The sequence below is a fragment of the Misgurnus anguillicaudatus genome, chromosome 6 (assembly GCF_027580225.2).
Source record: "Misgurnus anguillicaudatus chromosome 6, ASM2758022v2, whole genome shotgun sequence".
In the NCBI taxonomy this organism is placed as follows: domain Eukaryota; kingdom Metazoa; phylum Chordata; class Actinopteri; order Cypriniformes; family Cobitidae; genus Misgurnus; species Misgurnus anguillicaudatus.
In genome coordinates this window covers 18241128-18262500 of record NC_073342.2, presented here as the reverse complement: position 1 = coordinate 18262500, position 21373 = coordinate 18241128, and the positions used below count along the sequence as shown (strand labels likewise).

The window sequence follows — 21373 nt, the reverse complement described above, 5'->3', positions numbered from 1 at the left end:
AGAGAGGGACAATGCTTGTGTTTGTGCAACGGCCCCTGAGTGGCGGCTGGCTCTGTTGGATCTCTTGTGCTTGACTACGGCTTCTGCACACATTGTCAGCGTGCGGAGGGGGAAGTGGACAGCTTGATCGAAACCATCAATGCACTAACAGAGGTAAGAGCATGATGATTCTTTCAAACAGAGCTGTAACGTGTCTAATAGTAAAATATCCCGGTTTGCGTGAAATGAGATCTGTTTGGGCTGACTGTGAAAAGTTTTTGAAGGAACGCTTTAGAATTGGAAGGAGATTTCACTTGTCTGTGTTTTGGCAGTGGAGGGGCATGAATAGAGCAAAGTTGAAAGAAAGCAGTGCTGAAGGGGCAGGCATGCTCAGAATGCCACTGGGCTCCAGTACAGACAGTGGATGGTAGAGACTACAGAAATGTTAGGATGTGATAAGGCTGGAGATAAAGAAAGGGTCATAGACTGAATGGTACCCAAATGAGGTGAGTTAACAGAAGTGCATATGACAGGGCTAACAAAAAAGCTTAAGAAAGGTGAGAGAAAGTAGAAATTTGAGACTTGGAATGAGACAATACACAAGAGAGTAGAAGTAAGTTAACACATCCTGTGATTTTCTTTTTTGCAGTGTAACACAATACAAGGTTTATTCAACTCTACTGTACTAAAACACAGCACTTTTTCAACGTTACACTCTTTCAAGTTTCCACCTTTCTATAAAATCTCTTTACTGGTGATGCTGTTGATAGTGTTTTAATGCACAGAAATTTAAAGTGGTAATCCCCTCACCTGTTAGCTTTCCTCTCTAGGTTAATTCATGAGGTCACAACCTGATTAGCAGCAAGATTGGAGAGACTTCACAAGAGGGGATGATCTCTATTTGTGCATGGAAAAAAGCAAGTAAAATCATTGTTTTAAGTGATTGTGAGACAAAGGTTAATAGGTTATGTGAGGAAAATAATGTTTTCTTAATAACAAAAACATTGACTTAGGAGTTATGTCATGACTTTAAAAACGTATTTTGTCTCTCTTGTCATTTATTCTTACCAGAGAGTGGATGTTTTCACAGATAGGAAGGGTGTAAAGGTTGGCACTTCGTGCCAGCAGGCTGGCCGGGTCGACTCTGGAAGTCTGTGCTGAAACCTTTGTTGAAGAGAATTGGAGAAAACAATTATAAAAAAGTATGGCCAAGATGGCCGAACAGAAAGTCAGGTAAAATTACTTAAAGAAAATCTACTTAATTTTGCAATCTTTCTGCAATAAACAGTAAAAGTTTTGTGTGTGGAATTTGCTTGTGTGTGTTTGGTGTTCACAGCCTCCCTGCTAAGCTGATTAACGGGGGCGTGGCTGGACTAGTGGGCGTGACCTGTGTGTTTCCCATTGATCTCGCTAAGACCCGCCTCCAGAATCAGCAGGGTGCTCGAGTCTACAGTGGATTGTGAGTGTTTCATCTTTATGAGGTCCCATAAATACATTGCAGTGATGCATAATACTTTTCACAACAGAGAGATTACATTTGGTTTTGATAATAAAGAAGTTCTCACGCCACAAAATAAAGTTTAAATATAAGACAAAACTTATGAGCCTATTTAAGTGCACTATATGTGTTGGATATGCAAAATAGCAGGTGGTTTGCGATTGGGAAGTGTTTTGATGTTGTTGGTTTGTGCACTAGTGTACAAATGAATATTGATGACAAAACACAGTGAACATTGCTAAGATGTTTTACATTTACGTTTATGCATTTGGCAGACGCTTTTATCCAATCAACTTACATTTTTCCAACATGTGTTCCCTGGGATCGAACCCTTGCCCTTTTGCACTGCTAACGCAATGCTCTACCATTGACATTTACACAGTAGCATGTTTTCCCTAAAGCCAAAAGTATTCACGTGGGAGTCATGTGTTAGTGCTTTACTCTGGGCGGAGGACGTTGGATGTTGAAAATGATTTCCTTGGATTTCCCTGAATGACTCAGAAGATGCAAATCAACTTGAGTCACATGCTTCTACATTGTTGTTTGGATAAACAAATGTTTACTCTTCTTGCTTAATCTATTTATATGCTTAAAAAAGGATCATTATGTAGTAGAGTATGATATCATTGAGTAAAGAGAAATATAAATTGTAGGGATGGTGCTTGTGAGCAACTTACATATTTTTGTACGCTTACATAACAAGCACAACGAATACCCATGTGGATTGCGGGCAAGAGGCTGGCTCTGATGTTTAAAGCTCTTTTATCCTCACATTCTTCACACACGAATTCTTTGTGAAAGTCTGCTTAATGGTTTAGGATACGGAGTTGTTGGAGAACAGAGACCAATGAAACAAGGGCTATTCTTTGCTGTTTAATAGATTTTCCACTGTTTATTCCGGTTGATTTTTCCAGCTACAAAACATGAACAAATAATACAACTTTTATAAAGCTATTAAAGAGAACATATTATGAGATTTTTTTAAGATGTAAAATAAGTCTTTGGTTTCCCCAGAGTGCATATGTGAAGTTTTAGCTTCAAATACCCCACAGATAATTTATTATAGCATATTAAAATTGCCACTTTGTGCAAGCAAAAATATAACGTTTTTAGGGGTGTCCTTTAAGGGAATGCACCACCGTTTTTCAGTGTTTTGCTGTGTTCTTGCCTCAACTTGTATGAATTAATACATGCCTGTCTTTTTTCGGTGCATGCACTTGATCTTTGTGCAGTGTGTCGTGAATGTGTTAGCATTTAGCCTAGCCCCATTCATTCCTTAGGATCCAAACATGGATAAATTTAGAAGCCACCAAACACTTCCATGTTTTCCCTATTTAAAGACACATGTTACGTGAGTAGTTACACGAGTAAGTCTGGTGTTTGTTAAAGGTAAGTGCTGGCGCATTCACGACACGCTGTGCAGGGATTGAGTGCATGCATTAAAAAAGATAGGTATGTATTAATTCATCCAAGTTGAGTCTAGAACATAGCAAAATATTGAAAAACGGTGGTGTTTTCCTTTAAAACGCAAATGAGCTGATAAAATGCAAGCATTGATTGTCATGATGGTGATTTGTTGAAATTGAAACTCAATTGTGCTGTCAATTTTTTTCCTATCTTTCTCTCTATACTAAATAACTAAATCCGTGGATGGATAGTGCAGACCAGGGGGCGGTATTATTGTAGTAATCTTTGTCACAAAACAGGCAAATTTTTACAGAGAATGGTTTACCAAAACTAAGTTACTGGGTTGTTCTTCCCCACGCCTTCCATAGGTCGATAGAAGCACCGGGGACCCAACCATAGCACTAATGCAGGGTTTACACCAGACACGGTAGACGTGGCAAGCACGAGTGATTTACATGTTAAGTCAATGCAAAGACGCGATTAGGCATCCTGCGGCGTGGTACACACGGTAAGCATGGCGCGAATGGCGCATTCCGCGCAAATTGAGCGGGGCCGCGGAAAACGCGTAAGTTGAAAAATCAGAACTTTGGCGGATTTCCACGCCGCGTTAACCAATCAGGACCTTGCTGTAGTAGTGACGTGATTACAGGAAGCGAGGGGAGTGGCGGAGTCTCAGAAGCCCCTCCCATAATGCAAAATTCTTCTAATGTCTTGAATGACTAGAATTTCATACTCAGCTTTTTACACGCAAATGAAGCGAGTGTACTCAAATGTTCAAGCGTCCACTACGCGCGAATAGCGCTTTTTGCCGCCTCTACCGCGGCTGGTTGGAATGCACCATTAAACATGAAAAAAGTCAGATTTTCACTCTATGACCCCTTTAATGTGAGGATTTTACTGTATTTAATATGTTTGGCAATTGACTGTAGTATTTGTCACACTGAACATGTATTTCTTGTTATAAAGGCTGGACTGTTTGGCGAAGACTATCAAAATGGAGGGCTACTTTGGCATGTACCGAGGTACAGTTTTTTTCCAGCGCTGAGTTTTGTCTTATGGTGTGAATAAACACTATACTTTTTATTTCATTATGCAGGCCTGACAGGAGGAAGAATGTTAACTTGAATACAGAAACACTTTATATGGCTAGTTTGAAATGGCACTCGTTTTACTTTCCTCTCAGGTGCGGCTGTAAATCTTACTTTGGTCACTCCAGAGAAAGCCATCAAACTGGCTGCCAATGACGTGTTTAGACAAAAGCTCTCCAAAGATGGGTAACTGCCTCTTCTTTAACTGTTTATACAAGCTACTCAACACAGTTTACTTTATTAAGTGAAGTTACCCTCAAGAAGACATCTTCTGTTTATAAACTAATCTACAGTGTGTTTTAATTTATTATTTGACTCTACTACTTTATTTCCTAAATCAATAGATCATTATAAGGTGTTTGTAGATTTTTTTGTCATCTGATATTCTCCATCTGTCATTGTCTCGTAAACCCATAGAAAATTACCTCTGTGGGGAGAAATCCTCGCGGGCTGTGGGGCAGGAACCTGTCAGGTGGTTATCACAACCCCCATGGAAATGCTAAAAATACAACTACAGGATGCTGGAAGGTTGGGTAAGTGTGTTTGTTATGTTCTCTCGAGTGTTATTCGGGGTAGGTAGTCTCTAACTTTAGGATACCTGAAGGTTAGCCAAAAACAATAGCCTGTATTGGTATTACGTAACAAGTATGGCGTCACAAATGGCTATAACCTGCCATGCAAAGTCAAACAATAACTATAAACTCAGATCTGGTTTGGCTGAATTTACTGCTGAGTACATTCAAGTCCACTGAATGGGTGGTACTTAATAGGATTAGATTGATATGTATTCGCAATCTGTCAGAATTTTCTAGATTACAAAAGAATGAAATGAAAGCAAGAGTCAGTGGATAATGTCTGTGTTTGTCTTTACAAGCTGCTCAGCGGACTGTAGCTGCTTCGGCTCCTGCTGCTGGTCCAACCCCCTCGCTGGTTGCCTCCCAGACAGGCACCAGTGCACCCTCTCGACGCTCAGCGACCCGTATCACCCTGGAACTTCTAAAGACCCGAGGCCTAAGGGGTTTATATAAAGGCACAGGAGCTACTCTGATGAGGTACCACACTAGTATTAGAACATCTCTGTGAATCTCTAGAGATATAGAAATAAATTGAATTGAATTGATAGTCAATTAAAAAATAGTGTACCGAAAAAGGAAAATTATTTGATTATTTATTTACCCTCATGCAATCCCAGATGTATATGACTTTCTTTCTTTAGTTAAAAACTCACATTTTGATATAAATTTATTTCACTTATGCGCAGGTATAGGCCCTAACAACCAGATGCATCCATTACAAAAATTCATTATTAAAGTCAAACAGACAACTCCATTGGGTTAATAATAGTCTTCTGCAGTGAAACGATAGGTGTATGTAAGTAAACTAGAGATGCACTGATATATCGGACAATAATCGGTGTCGGACAATAAAAGCTATTTTTCATGCCATCTGCCAATATGTTTAATATTAAAGGTGCTCTAAGCGAATTCACACGTTTTAGACCATAAAACATTTTTTGTTACATACAGCAAACATCTCCTCACTATCTGCTTGCTGCCTGTCTGCTGATCAAACTGTAAAAAAGCGCGATCTCTGTAGACAGCACAGGCTCCACAAACTGCAATAAAAACACAGTGGCCAAACCTAGCACCACGAAACAAAACAAAGTGTTCCAGCTAATAAACGACAAGAAGGATTTGGGGTGGGGGTTGGGCGCGTTCATGAAAGCATGGAAGGGAGGGGGAGGAGTTAGCTACGCTTGTTTGTTTGAAAACAGTTCGAACATCAACAAAAAGTGACGTTTCACAGATTCGCTTAGAGCGCCTTTAATTGTCATTATATAAGTGAATAACAGAAAATGTAATCTTCTGAATTTAGTTAAAGAGCACCTATTTCATTGCTAAAAACAATGTTATTTGTGTATTTGGTGTAATACAATGTGTTTGCGTGGTTTATTTTTCAAAAAACACATTATTTTCCACCTACCGTACATTTTTGTAGCTCCAGATTTCATTCTCTTCCTGAAACACATGGATCTGAAAAGCTCTGTGTCCTTGATTGGCCAGCTAATCTGTATGTTGTGATTGGCCTGAATGCCTCTGATGTCATCTAGAAACGTGACGCTCCTTACTAGGTTTGAAAGATTCGGTTGCTAACAGGAGTTAACTTACAGTACAGGCTGTGAGTCTGAAGCGGGAGGGATTATATATATATGACCAATTCCAGGAAGTAAACTGTTGCCTACAATCTGTGTTTGTTGTAGTCCAAGAAAAGAGATTTACGTTGGAGACGATAACTCACGTCATCGTTTACTTTGGGGTATGTACCTTTTGAATATCGTTAACATGTAGGCTACTATTACATGCTTACACACCTGCAAGAAATTTAAAAACTTGGAATCGGACAATATGTGCTCTTTATTAAATAAGTTATTATAACCATTAAACTATCGGTATCGGCAGATATCAGGCAGAATAATCGGCTATCAGTATTTTTGGAATTTGTTTATTTCGGTGCATCTCTAAAGTAAACTAATAATATTTTGAACTTATTTTGCTCAATTGAAACCAAAACAACACATACAAGTGCTGAATTCAAATATGGCATGTTATTAACCTTAAATTTATGGTTCTTGTATGTTTCATGTGTCTCTAAATAAGTAAAAAACTATTTATTTATTGAATTTCAGGGCAATAAAATAACACATTTTTGGGGGAAAACTTTCCCACAAATATTAATTATGTTTCATAACAAATTGTCATATGCATGTTTTGTCTTGAGAACCAATGAGATTCGATGTTGTTAACGTGCCGCCATTTATCTGTGATAAAACGAATCGATCAGTGGCGGCTTGTGACTGCTCATCTGAGGAGCGCAAATTCAAAATATTTGTTCGGAGTGTCATGGTTGCTCGTGTTTTCAAAATATGTGTTTGTTGCGTCATGTGAACCATGTGCATCACATGTTTTGTCAAAATAAGTGCCTGCTGCAAAGAAGTCACTGGCTCCCACTGGTATCGATTGCTAAATAAGTTTAAAATATTATTTGTTTCTCTCACAAACGTTATTGTTTTACTTCAAAGACATTTATTTGGATTAGTGTGATGATGGATGTTTGTGCTTTTTGCATCTTTGCCATGTGGACCTCCATAAGAAGATAACATGATGACCTTTTAATATAAAATTTCCGTTTGTGTTTAACTGAAGGAAAGTCATATACATTTGTGATTGGCATGATGACAAAACAATTATGAGATTATTTTGGCTGAAATATTCCTTTAAATAATCACGTTCTTATAAACCTTGTAAGGATGATTATAGGTACACTGACCTTTGACCCTTCACTATGAGCACCACCCAAACAAATAATCTCACCTCACCTTTTCCGACACCCCTCCTTACAGTCTGTGATGTAATCCCATCTGAACTGATGTAACTCACCCAGCTGTCAGCTCTGATCTGTTATTCATAGCTTGTAATGAACTGTAGGCGTTATTCTCGTCACAACTTAATCTCAGTCTGTTCTCTCTGATCAATGTATGTACAACCTACATCGCTTAAGTCATATCTCTACATTCACGTTGAGAATACGTTTCTCATTTCTCGTCATTTAAAAAGCAAATCTCATTACAGCAATCGATTTTAAACCATCAATAATGTCCTGCAGTTATTTGTCCATGCATGCACCATTGAGATTCTGTTTCCATTCTCTGATGAGGGACGTTCCCTTCTCAATGCTCTACTTCCCACTGTTCGCCAACCTCAACACAGTGGGCCGGAGAGAGGATCACCATAGCAACCCCCAGGAGCGGGCCCCATTCCTGCAGTCCTTCGTAGCGGGCTGCATGGCCGGCTCTGTGGCCGCAATAGCTGTCACTCCTATGGACGGTGAGATACATGCAGATAAACCTCCCATTTATTGACTAGAACCTGTCCAAAACTTTAAAATGAAGTGCTTTTTCTGCTTCAATGCTAGCATATTGAGAAAATGTTAGGTAAAGAAAGTTGTTTTTCACAAGTAAATTATAAGTTAGTTGTTAATCTACATTCTACAGTGCGTGTGTGTGTGTGTGTGTGTGTGCCTGTCTGTCTGCCTGTATATCTATCTTTTTATCTCTTTGTCTGTCTGTCTGCCTGCCTGTCTGTCTGTCTACAGTGTCTGTATGTCTGTCTGTCTGTCTGTCTGCCTGCCTGCCTTTCTGTCTGTCTGTCTTTCTCTCTGTATGTCTGTCTTTCTGTCTATCTACAGTGTCTGTTTGCCTGCCTGCCTGCCTGCCTGCCTGCCTGTCTGTCTGTCTGTCTGTCTGTCAACAGTGTCTGTCTGTCTGTCTGTCTTTCTGTCTATCTACAGTATATGTCTCTGTCTGCCTGTCTATCTATCTTTTTATCTCTCTGTCTGTCTGTCTGTCTGTCTGTCTGTCTGTCTGTCTGTCTGTCTGCCTGCCTGCCTGCCTGCCTGCCTTTCTGTCTGTCTGTCTGTCTTTCTGTCTATCTACAGTGTCTGTTTGCCTGCCTGCCTGCCTGCCTGCCTGCCTGTCTGTCTGTCTGTCTGTTTTTCTGTCTATCTACAGTATATGTCTCTGTCTGTCTGTCTGTCTTTCTCTCAATCTGTCTGTATGTCTATCAACAGTGTCTGTCTGTCTGTCTGCCTGTCTATCTACAGTATATGTATGTCTCTGTCTGTCTGTCTATCTACAGTTTCTGTACAGCCTGTCTGTCTATCAACAGTGTCTGTCTGTCTGTCTGTCTGTCTGTCTGTCTGTCTATCTACAGTATATGTGTATGTCTGTCTGTCTTTCTCTCTGTATGTCTGTCTATCAACAGTGTCTGCCTGCCTGTCTTTCTCTCTGTCTTTCTGTCTATCTACAGTGTTTGTTTGTCTGTCTGTCTGTCTGTCTGTCTGTCTGTCTGTCTGTCTGTCTTTTTCTCTGTCTGTCTGTATCAACAGTGTCTGCCTGCCTGCTTGTCTGTCTGTCTCTCTCTCTCTCTCTCTCTCTCTGTCTGTCTGTCTGTCTGTCTATCTGCATGTCTGTCTATCTACAGTATATGTCTCTGTCTGTCTGTCTGTCTTTCTCTCTGCATGTCTGTGTTTCTGTCTATCTACAGTATATGTCTCTGTCTGTCTGTCTGTCTGTCTGTCTATCTACAGTATATGTCTCTGTCTGTCTGTCTGTCTTTCTCTCTGCATGTCTGTGTTTCTGTCTATCTACAGTATATGTCTCTGTCTGTCTGTCTGTCTGTCTGTCTGTCTGTCTGTCTGTCTATCAACCAACAGTGTCTGTCTGTCTGCCTGTCTGTCTGCCTATCTATCTTCTATCTGTCTGTCTGTCTACAGTATATGTCTCTGTACAGTATCTGTCTGTCTGCTTGTCTGCCTGCGTGCCTGTCTGTCTATCTATTTAATATTTATAGTATGTGTCTGTAGTATCTGTCTGTCTGTCTGTCTGTCTGTCTATCTATCTATCTATCTATCTATCTAAACTACAGTGTCTGTCTGTTTGTCTGTCTGTCTGTCTAGAGTATCTCTCTGTCTGTCTGTCTTTTTGTCTATCTATCTACAGTATCTGTCTGTCTATCTGGAGTGTCTGTCTGTCTATCTATCTACAGCAGTGGTTCTCAAACTGGGGGCCGCGAGATGGTTTTATGAGATTTTATAAAATACATTAATTTATCATGAATTCTGTGTAATTAAGCTAACTAACAGCACTACTTTGAATAATTTTATATGTTTTTTTAATTCAAATGTTAAATTTTAGAACAAATTTGTAATAAATTTTCTTTGGGGGGGCCGCGAAGAAATGCATGGTACACAAGGGGGGCCACGCGCTAAAAAAGTTTGAGAACCACTGATCTACAGTGTTTGTCTGTCTAGAGTGTCTGTCTGTCTGTCTGTCTGTCTATCTATCTAAACTACAGTGTCTGTCTGTCTGTCTCTGTCTGTCTAGAGTATCTCGCTCTCTGTCTGTCTGTCTATCTTTTATCTGTCTGTCTTTCTATCTACAGTGTTTATCTGTCTACAGTGTCTCTCTTTCTTTCTGTCTGTCTGTCTGTCTCTCTGTCTGTCTCTCTAGAGTGTCTGTCCCTCTGTCTGTCTATCTATTTACAGTATCTGTCTGTTTGTCTGTCTACCTAGAGTGTCTGTCTGTCTATCTATCTACAGTGTCGGTGTGTCTGTCTGTCTGTCTATCTACAGAATCTGTCTGTCTGTTTGCCTGCCTACTTGCCTGCATGCCTTTAAATATTAACACAATGGATATGGGCTAATTATTAAACTTTCATCTCTCTTATAAAGTTCAACAGGTTTTTACAGACATTTATCAATTTTAGCAGTCAGATATTTAAGAAGACCTTATTTAAGGCAACATAAAAGTTTGTAAAATGTGGGTACACAGCAAAATGTTGCTCAAGTCGATTACTTTGAAGATTTCATAAAGGCACAGAATGTGTCTTTTGTTGGGTTTCGGAGTGATTAATTATTGTACCCCATGTGTTCCAGTAGAATCCTACTGTGAACATTTCATTTGTTTAACTAAAAGTGCTACATCTGCAAAGTTGGCTTTCAGGTTCTATTCAGAAACATTTTAGTTTGTCCCGTCTCCAAGTCTATTGTGCTTTTGGTGAGACAATTCTTTGTTAACTAAAAGCGCAGTTAAGGGGATCATTTAGACAGTGGAAAAGTTGGCGATCCTTCCAGTGCCTTTATTATGCCCCCGTGAACTTAAAAAATAGACGTATTCCAGATTTAGGATGCTAACATATGGCAAGTTCAAAGCAGGTCAGACTATTTCTACTTTTGTAAAGTTTTGAATGAAATGTAATTCATTTTTAGTTATAAAGACACGTCTACAGACCATGCAGAAAGGAGAAGGGGAGGACTCGTACAGAGGCATCATTGACTGCATACAGTAAGCATTTATTTTTGCAATGTATCATATAATGCACAGTGTTATTTTGATAAAAATGGTATGGTAAAGCTATTGGTATTAACATGGTACTATTAAATACACTACTCTTTCACAGACGCATTTTAAAACGAGAGGGACCAGCCGCGTTTCTCAAGGGAGCCACCTGTCGAGCATTTGTCATCGCTCCACTTTTCGGCATCGCCCAGGGCGTGTACTTCCTGGGAGTTGGAGAGTATGTGCTGGGGTTGCTGGGATAGCGGCAGGTGATGTCAGCTCAATCATCAAACACAGTACTGTTTCTACACAGGGCATGGTATAATGGCGGAAAGATAAGTGATGAATGAAGACTTGGAAGGGGAAGTGAATAATTGGTAACAATTTTTACATTCCGACCAAAGGAGGTTCAGACACTTCGGGAGAAGATAGGTGGATGTGTAATGCTAATATAAATGCCACCTTTGGACATTAACCATGTTAAAGTACTTAAAAGCTGAAAACAGGGTTCTTTCGTCCTGTTTTTACTAATCTGGCAGGACTTTTTGTTTGTTAAATTCTATTATTTTTAATGGTTTGGGTTTTCTAAATACAAATTTTATTTTATAGCCCCTACTTACAATAATTTTTAAACCTTTATGAAACATGATGATAGTCATGTGATAATATACAAGGTTCTAGATGAAAGGAAATTTCAATCAATGTTCGGATGGATGAGGGTCTTGAAAGATGATTGACAGATAAATTAAAGAAGCAGAATCAGTGATTGTACAGGGTCTGATAATATAATCTGTGTAATATGGTTGCTTTAATCCTTGACAATTAGTAAATCTGGCTCTTGAGGCCTTCTGTGCACATGTTCCTCTGCAGGACAAAATTGCATTTTCAGTTGTCTTGTAGGCAATATAATGATCATTGTGGGCTTAATTGTTTAATGCTTGTCTAAATGATTGCACAATATATTTAATGCAAGCCTTATTCATGCCACTGAAGGATTTGGAAAATATGAAAAACTAACAAAACTTGCAGTTAAAACTAAAGGACCAGTGGCTTTTAAGTTTGATCAAATTTTCTGTCACTGTGGTGGTACCCTAAGGCTCCATTTTTACAGGTATACTTAACATAATACAGTGGTCCGTGTACCTTTTTGTTGAACTTTACCTTAAGGATTGTTAAAGGTACAGTTAAATGTTTTGTACCCCTAAAATTTGTCCGTAGGGTTTAATAAGGTATAACATTTCAATGTGTTGTAAACCCATAAAAATACAAAAACAAACCTTTACCACTCCAATGGCAGAAAAGGTAAAATTTTGTACCTTTTTTCTGACAGTGCACTTGTTCTGACTGGGATGTTATTTTCCTCATTCTGTAGTAAAAGGCACATTATAAAACGGCTCGTTCCGGTTCTTCATTCTGATTTGTTGAAACGCGTTCTAAGCCGTGATAAAATACCGCATCACAAGTATCACTGCGCCACTGTTGCTGCGTACTGATTTATGAAAATAAACACCACAGTCTTTAATCATATTTACATTTTTCTACATTTGCACAATTATGGCGATATCCAGATAAATGTCATAGATATTGTTGAGTCATTTCGTCAATAAAGAGAAAACGTTCTCTGGGTTGTTTTTGTATTAAATGGATATTTCCGCTATTGTCCACTAGATGGCAATCTTACACAACTTAAACACTGACGCATTTCCTCAACACAACAGCGTTGTGGTGGATTTAGCGTGTGAGTTTTGATGGCTCTGAATCCGATCTCTTACAAAAGTTCTTCACAAAAATGGAATTATCTCCGCTTTTGAAAATTTGAGAGGTGATAACTGATAAGAGAACAAATGAAGGTAGGATGAAACGTTTTTGTTGTTGTTGGAAAGCGGATGGTCTGTTCTTTCATTTGATATTTTATGTTTATTTAAAGAAGATAGTTTTTCTGTTAGGCATTAAACTAAAACTGGGTCGGGCAACTTAAAAAAAAAAAACACTGACGGGGAAAGAGCATGCTTCCAAGCATATTTGATCATCACTTCAACAGTTGCACGATATAAATGTTAATGTATATTTTAGATGAATGTTGATTTATAAAAACAAACACCACAGTCTTAAATTATATTTTCATTGTGTATATTTTCAAGAGCAATATTTGTACTAATATAATTACAACTTATTTGTGTTTCATTTTGTGAAACCCTGCTATGCATATGAAGTAACCGTTTTATAAACGCAGTGAACCCCCGCGAAGCAGTGGGGTTACGGTGCATTTTATAACAGCTAAGGGGTTTTAGGCACGACGCGAACAATGCCCCTTGGCTGTTATAAAATGCACTGGTAACCCACTGCTTCTCGGGGTTTATTGCTTTAATGATGTCTGTCAGAATTATACTTTTAAAAGTATACAGATAAATGGTAAGAACTTGAAGATTCCAACCAACTGTTAATGCAAACCTATTAAAGGAAGTAAAAAATAAAAGCTTGAAACCTATTGGCTTATTATTGGTTCATATTAAAGGGGACATATTATATAAAAAAATCTAACTTTATCCATGTTTAAGTGCTATAATTGGGTCCCCGGTGCTTCTATCAATCTAGAAAATGTGTAAAAGATCAACCCAGTAATTTTGTTTTGATAAACCATTCTTTGCAAGTGTGTGAAAAAATAGGTCATTGAAATTTGGCTCCCCTTGTGATGTCAGAAGGGGATAATACTGCTCCTTAATCTGCACTATCCAACCACGGCACTGCCATTTAGTGCAAAGATCAACATTTCCATTTTAAAGGACACACCTAAAAATGACACATTTTTTGCTCACACCTACAAAGTGTCAATTTTAACTTGCTATAATAAATTATCTATGGGGTATTTTGAGTTAAAACTTTACATATGTACTCTTGGGACACCAAAGATGTATTTAACATCTTTAAAAAGTCTTGTAAAATGTCCCTAACATTTCAAAATAAACAAAATCTCTTAGAAATTACAGCACTGTTCTATCCAGAATTTATAAAGGGTGCTTCAATATAAAATACTTAATATTAATATCTATCCTCATTTCTACAGATAAAGACTTTTTTGCTTAAAGGAATAGTCTACTCATTTTCAATATTAAAATATGTTATTACCTTAACTAAGAATTGTTGATACATCCCTCTATTATCTGTGTGCGTGCACGTAAGCGCTGGAACGCGCTGCGACGCTTCGATAGCATTTAGCTTAGCCCCATTCATTCAATGGTACCATTTAGAGATAAAGTTAGAAGTGACCAAACACATCAACGTTTTTCCTATTTAAGACGAGTAGCTATACGAGCAAGTTTGGTGGTACAAAATAAAACGTAGCGCTTTTCTAAGCGGATTTAAAAGAGGAACTAGATTTTATGGCGTAATAGTACTTCGACTCGCCTGAAAAGTCCGCTCCCCTTCTCACTCTCATAATGGGAGAGGGAGGGTGTTACTGCGCCGAGTCGAAGTACTCCCAAAAGTGCCACCACGCCACAAAACACAGTTCCTCCTCCAAATCCGCCCAGAAAAGCGCCACGCTTCACCCTGCACCACCAAACTTGCTCGCACAACCACCCGTCCCAAACAGGAAAAACGTTGATGTGTTTGGTCACTTCTAACTTTATCTCTAAATGGTACCATTGAATGAATGGGGCTAAGCTAAATGCTATCGAAGCTAAATGCACTCCAGCGCTTACGTGCACACACACAGATGATAGAGGGATGTATCAACAATTCTTAGTTAAGGTAATAACATATTTTAATATTGAAAATGAGTAGACTATTCCTTTAATAAAACGTTCGTTAAAATGCTTTTGTATGTAATGGGTTCCCTAAAAACGTGATCTGGTGTAATTTGAATATGCAAAACATTTGATTGTGCACTTTAACTGATGCTATTCGCATCTTATGTAGAATTTCCATGCATGTTTGATACAATTTTGCTTCTTAATCTGCTTTCTCTCACGTACAGAGAATAAAATATAGTAAAACAAATAAGATTCATTATTGGAACATATTATGCAAAGTGTTTTTCTTTGTATATGTGTGTTGGGGTGTGCTACCACCTATGGAGAAAACCATTTGATTTTCAATCCTCACAGAAGTGCTTCAAAATATAAAATAATCTGATTTATTTTTCTGTAGTATAATGCAACACAAAACTGGAAACAGGTAAAAGCATTTAGATGTATGCAGGTGTATAAAGCATAAATCCACATATTTAAGACAAACCGATTGAGTTTTTTTTTACTTTGCTGGAAAACCAGTTTAGCTCACAAAAAGCAGCATAAGACAATGTACATTCCTGAGTGCTTTTTGGTTTTTGTACAGACAGGTTAAGATTAAATGTCAGGATTACGTTTTAATGAACATATCAGTTTTGAAAGAAAACGGTCTAAACCCGCATAAGGTGTTTAGCTGGTCTCACCTAGTTAAACAAGCATCCCCATTACGTTTTTGGATGGTCGGTCAGCTAGGCTCCCAGTAGACAAATCCTCAAAATGCCTCTAAATCCAGCAAAACTAATGAGCTGTAAAAATTGTCCAGGCTATGAGACCAGCTAACCACCTTAGGCTGAATTAAGATTTTTCAACTTTCCGGGTGACATGACCTGAACGCTCATGAGAGGAAAAACCATCAAAAGGAAAATTTAAAGTCATAACAGTACATCATAAACATTTAATTAAGAAATGTCTTTGGTGTTTTTTCTCAAGAAAAAATGCACAAACACAAAAATCTTTCTGAAAACAAAACAGAACAGAACCACTTAAAGGGATAGTTCACAGAAAAATGAAAATTTTGTCATCATTTACTGACCCTCAAGTTCTGCTGAACACAAATGTAGATATTTTGAAAAATGTTAATAACCAAACCGATCTGCGGCACCATTTACTTCCATAGTATTATATTTTTACCTACTACGGAAGTTACTGGTGCACCAGATAATGAAAATATCTTCCCTCCACCTGTTTGGAACAACGTGAGGGTAAGTAAATGATGACCGTATTTAAATTTTTCGATGAACCGTCCCTTTAATTTACAGTTTTCCCACTTTAGAAACCCGGTATATTTCACCAGACCTTCAATATCTTCTCAGTCTTCTGAATTCCTGCGTTCGCTTAAGGACACATCTTGGTAACAGCACAGTCTATTAATCCAAAAACTTACGGTTTTGGTTAACACCAAACAAAGTTACTCTGATCTCAGGCATCATCTGTTGAGGAATAAAGATGAGAAATACAGTGTCATGATGAATAAACAAAGTTTACAACAATAAACTTAAAGCTATAGTTCACCCAAAAATAAAAACTCTGCCATCATTTACTCATCCTCATGCCGTTTCAAACCTGCATGAATTTCTTTTTTCTGATGAACACAAAAGAAGATATTTTGAGAAATGATGGTAAACACACAGCAGATAGTAACCACTGACTTCTATAGTAGGAATAAAAAATATGATGGAATTTAATGGGTACCGTCATCTGTGTGCTTACAATCATTTATCAAATAATTTCCTTTATCATTTATCACAATACTTCCAAAATATTTTCCTACTATGGGAGTCAATGGACACTATATGCTGTGTGTTTACCATCATTTCTCAAAATATCTTCTGTTGTGTTCGTCAGAAGGAAATTAGTGCGGGTTTGGGACAGCGTGAGGATGAGTAAATGATGACAGATTTTTCATTTTTGGGTGAACTATCCCTTTAATAATAAATAGTATTACTATGTTAAAGGATTAGTCAATTTTCTTAAAATCCAGAAATAAAAAGTAAAGAAAGAAAAAATCCAGATAATTTACTCACCACCATGTCATCCAAAATGTTGATGTCTTTCCTTGTTTAGTTGAGAAGAAATTATGTTTTTTGAGGAAAACATTCCAGGATTTTTCTCATTTTAATGGACTTTAATGGACCCCAACACTTAACAGTTTTAATGCAGTTTAAAATTGCAGTTTCAAAGGACTCCAAACGATCCCAAACGAGGCACAAGGGTCCCACGTAGCGAAACGACTGTCATTCTTGGCAAGAAAAAAAAGCACCCCCAAACCACAACCTCTCATCTTCCTCCGGTCCTGTGACGTGCCCTCATGTAATACGTCATCACGTCAAGAGGTATCGAAACTATGCCGGCATTTACAAGTGTGGAGAAAGAGGACTGTTCCGACATTTTTGTATGTGGAATGATACAAATTCATGTCTTTGTGTCAGTTTATTGTTTAAAATGGTCCGCAAATGTGCGTTTCATATATGTAACACATGATCTATCGACGTCATTACGCAATTACGGGAGGTCGCACTGGCACGTCACACAGCCGGAGAAAGAAGATGACTTGTGGTTTATAAGTGTTTTTTTTTCTTGCCAAAAATGACAATCGTTTTGCTAGATAAGACCCTTATGCCTCGTTTGGGATCGTTTAGAGTCCTTTGAAACTGCATTAAAACTGCAATTTTAAACTGCATTAAAACTGCTAAAGGAACACGCCCACATTTTGGGAATTTAGCTTATTCACCGTATCCCCCAGAGTTAGATAAGTCCATACATACCTTTCTCATCTCCATGCGTGCTGTAACTCGGTCTGACGCAGCCCCCGCTAGCTTAGCTTAGCACAAAGACTGAAAGTGAATGGCTCCAGCTTGCATACTGCTCCCAATAAGTGACAAAATAACTATTTATGTGTTGTGATTTGTATAGTCACACCGTGTACAAATAACAAGGTCATATGAGACACAGTCATCTTTTAACAGTATACATACTGGGAACTATATTCTCAGAAGGCGAAGCACTGCTACTCGGGCGGTATTTTTAAGTTCTATTATGAACTAGCACCTTTATTAAAGCAGTTTTATTATTAAGAAGAGTGCCTTGGTGTCCTATTGTTATTTTTGATGTTCCTTTAAGTGTTGGGGTCCATTAAAGTCCATCAAAACTAGAAAAATCCCGGAATGTTTTCCTCAAAAAACAATTTCATCTCGACCGAACAAAGAAAGACATCAACATCCTGAATGACATGGTGGCGAGCAAATTATCTGGATTTTTCTTTTAAGAAAATGGACTAATCCTTTTAAAGAACCAAATTTATAATGCTACTTTTCTCATGTATTTTCCTGTTCTTCAGACTGTTTGGTTTCCAGTTACATTATCACATATCAACTGAACACTGGTGCCTTTTAATAGTAGTTCTGTCCCTATCATTATCTTACCTGTTGAGCCAGAAGGTCTAGTCTACTTTCCAACGTGTTGGATACCTTGATCTTGCCATCAGCATTGTAGACCTCAACACCTCCTGAACTGAGGATGCCAAGTACAAACAAAATGAAGAATGTCATCATTCAGATTATAAAGGGAAAATTTCCAATTAAATAAACTGTGTAAGATCTTACATGTTGGGTGGCAGGAAATTATTCTCGTCAATGCGCACTTCGATGTTACTCTTGACAGCCCCTTTGTAGATGGGAATGTTCTTCTGGACAGCCGCCTGTAATCACATACAATACTGGTATCTAAACCTTTTTTTAATTGGATGGAAATTGATTAAAGGGATAGTTCACCCAAAAATTTAATTTCTGTCAATTTTCAAACTCTCATGTTGTTACAAACCTGTATAAATGTATTCGTTCTGATGAACATGAAGGAAGATATTTTGAGGAACGCCTGCAACCAAACCGATCATGAGCCCCATTCACATCAATAGTAGGAAAAAGAATACTATGGAAGTAAATGTGGTTAATAAACTGTTTGGTTACAAAATATTTTCCTTTGTGTTCATCAGAACAAAGAAATTGATATAGATTTGTAACAACATGAGAGCAAGTTTTTCATTTTTGGGTGTACACTAACTATCCCTTAAAAATGTGAACAGTAGGATTTACCTGCACCAATGCTACATCTTCCTTCCTACAGCGGATTATAACTTTGGGCTCCAGCAACTGATAAAATCCCTGTTGAGACAATGTTTTTAAATTACATTATTTGATCTTTTGATATCAAATATTGTTCATATGAAAACGAATCAGAAATCTAAACATCAAACATTCAAAATAATGACTCGCATTAAAGGTTAAAGGAACAGTATGTAAGAAATGTATATCAATTAATTATAAAATGGCCCTGATATGTCACTAGACATTAAGAAATCATTTTTATTTCAAATACTTATATCACTGACAACAGTGGTCTGGCCAGGATATTGTCATTTAAAAGGTGGAGTTGCAGCCCTCAACTGATGTTTATGTTATCATGTTATGTTTTGGCCACCAGTTGTGTGATTGCAGTACCAGTTTTGGCCACAATCCTACATACTGTTGCTTTAACATCAAGAAAAAAGTTTACTAAAGTTATTATCAACTTAAGAATCTAGTACTAAACAGAAATAAGTGACCTGTAACACAAGACCCTCCAGCAGTGATTTGTAGTGATTTGGGTCTTTGGCAATGTTGGCCAACCGTTGTTGTGCCTCATTTAAAAGATCCTACAACAAATCACAAGCATTATGAAAGTTAAAATTCATTCGATTGAGGTTAGGATTCAGTTTCAAGTTATCATGTGACCCTGGGTGTTTAAACCCAGCTAAAGTCATTTTTTTGTTATTTATAAAATCGTCCAACATAATGTAAAGAACATTCTGTGAAAATTTAACCTTGATATCTTTAAAATGGATGGAACGATTGAAATCAATGCCTTAAATCAAACTTTGATGCTCCTAATCTTATTATTAGATTATGAGACTTTAACCTGGATTTCACAGACAGTGTCACATATCAAAACTATAGGTGTATGACCAAAATCATCATACCTTAATCATATCATCACGGGCTTTAAGCACCTTCAGTCTGGCCTGGTTCAGCAAATTAGACATCTGGCTGTGGATGGGAATGGAAACCGAATATATATTTAGAAAATAATTAATTAAAGATTCATTTAAAGAACCAAACAGACAAACTCACATTTTTTTCTGTTGGTCAATCTGTTTCTCTTTCTTCTCATAATACTCCATAATTTTCAACCTCTGAGTCTGTACCAGTCGTCCCTTTTCAATATTAAACTCTTCCTCTGCCTGCGAGCAAATACGTTCCGATCAGATGATACAATATCTTCAAAAAGAAACATACATTTTCTTTAAGTATCATCATCATCCGCAAAGCGCATTACCTTGGCATCAATCTCCTCTGCCTTTTCATTGGCTTCCTGCTCAATAAAGGCCATCATGTGTTTGATCTAAAGAAAGAGACACAGGCATGTGAATGACACATTGACAAATCAGAAGTGTATTAGTGTACAAAAAAGCAGATAAAATGGCCAATCTTGCAGCTGTAATGCATTGTAGTGTTTTGATAATGAAAAGCTGGAACAGCAAGGTAAGTACATTTAAGATGAATAGGAAATAAATACATTATGAATAAAATGAATAAATACATCTCAAGCCCCATAAACCTTTAAAATTATGTTATTTAAAATTTATAAAAATATATTTATAAAAAAGCAACTAATGGTAAAAACTGGTAGGGAAATGAGACTGAAACAAGTGTTACATCAATGTTACAACAATGCAGCTAGGAAAGTCCATGAAGCTGTGTTGGACATCATTCAGGACAGAAGTTCCTCTTTTGGACTCTCCTATGACTTTGTCACGTGATTGACCGTATTAAAGTTTACAGAATGCGTTTAATGGGGCCAATCACTTGACAAATATTAATAAAAAGTTTTATTTATCACCTAAATATTTTACAGACTGATATAACAGGGAAACTTTTCAAAAGATCCACATTATACTTTGTTTTCTTCCACCATTAAACATAACTACACTATTCAGTTGAAAAACTGCCTTTGTGCCCATCAAAATTAAAATAAAATGGAATCATACATGATACATAAAACCAAAATAGTCCGTCGACTTAGTAATTTATTTCAACAAAGACCATCACCAAAGCAACCATAATAACTTTTATATAATAATAAAGACAAGGCTTCCTTGTCTCATCTAAAACGTAACAGTTTATTAAAAAATTCTTACTTCCTAAGTAAGTTTATAAACTTAATGAAGCAGTGTGCTTACCTGCTTCTGTACGTCTGCATCGCTAAGCGCCATAGTTGAAGTTTTTAAGGTAATGACTTTGATATGAAGACAGATTTATAACAAGAAAGATAAATATAAACTAAATCGCATTTGATTTTTACTGCGACTGGTAGTACTACGTTAGTTCCGTCTAGCGTCAGCTGACAGAGCTGGATCAGTCACGTGACTTGAAGCGCGTCATGTTTTAAGACTCGCCCAGTTTTACATGTGGCTTGTTCGACTTCATGCGGCGCCAAAAGAATCGACAGCTGGATGACGTCAAAGTACCGCGAGAGCCATTCGAGAAATCATACAGAGAAGCTTGCCTTAAAATCGCTCTCGCGGAACTTTGACGTCCTAAGACGAACGGTCTTCGTAGCGCCGCATGATTAGCGTTTATTAGGTAGTCAACTACTCAATAAATAAATAAATACATAAATAATA

The 21373-nt window shown here is 37.6% G+C and overlaps 2 protein-coding genes across 5 annotated transcripts in view; one reads left to right on the top strand and one right to left on the bottom strand.

The window, feature by feature from the left end:
- The window catches only part of slc25a18 (solute carrier family 25 member 18), a 12296-nt gene extending 38 nt beyond the window's left edge, over nucleotides 1-12258 (top strand). Inside the window, exons 1-10 of one of the 4 annotated variants that reach the window (XM_055192558.2) lie at nucleotides 1-153; nucleotides 1070-1212; nucleotides 1316-1438; nucleotides 3851-3906; nucleotides 4068-4158; nucleotides 4390-4505; nucleotides 4847-5024; nucleotides 7687-7856; nucleotides 10798-10873; nucleotides 10989-12258. The exon at nucleotides 1-153 is cut by the window's left edge and continues 38 nt beyond it. In XM_055192558.2, coding sequence (XP_055048533.2) covers nucleotides 1184-1212; nucleotides 1316-1438; nucleotides 3851-3906; nucleotides 4068-4158; nucleotides 4390-4505; nucleotides 4847-5024; nucleotides 7687-7856; nucleotides 10798-10873; nucleotides 10989-11130 — 981 coding nt within the window. In that variant the 5' untranslated portion in view covers nucleotides 1-153; nucleotides 1070-1183 and the 3' untranslated portion in view covers nucleotides 11131-12258. Of the gene's footprint in view, nucleotides 154-374; nucleotides 486-764; nucleotides 897-1050; nucleotides 1213-1315; nucleotides 1439-3850; nucleotides 3907-4067; nucleotides 4159-4389; nucleotides 4506-4846; nucleotides 5025-7686; nucleotides 7857-10797; nucleotides 10874-10988 lie in introns of those variants that run through there. The other 3 variants (XM_055192557.2, XM_055192559.2, XM_073868645.1) reach the window with 3 other exon arrangements.
- A 2730-nt stretch (nucleotides 12259-14988) lies between these two features.
- On the bottom strand, nucleotides 14989-21113 carry atp6v1e1a (ATPase H+ transporting V1 subunit E1a). The gene is made up of 9 exons (XM_055192560.2): nucleotides 20930-21113; nucleotides 20026-20091; nucleotides 19821-19930; nucleotides 19670-19736; nucleotides 19256-19345; nucleotides 18747-18815; nucleotides 18258-18352; nucleotides 18078-18165; nucleotides 14989-16085 (listed from the first exon to the last, which is right to left on the bottom strand). Exons 1-9 carry the CDS (start codon nucleotides 20960-20962, stop codon nucleotides 16023-16025), a joined length of 681 nt encoding a protein of 226 aa, XP_055048535.1. The 5' UTR covers nucleotides 20963-21113; the 3' UTR covers nucleotides 14989-16022.
- Nucleotides 21114-21373: the final 260 nt, after the last annotated feature.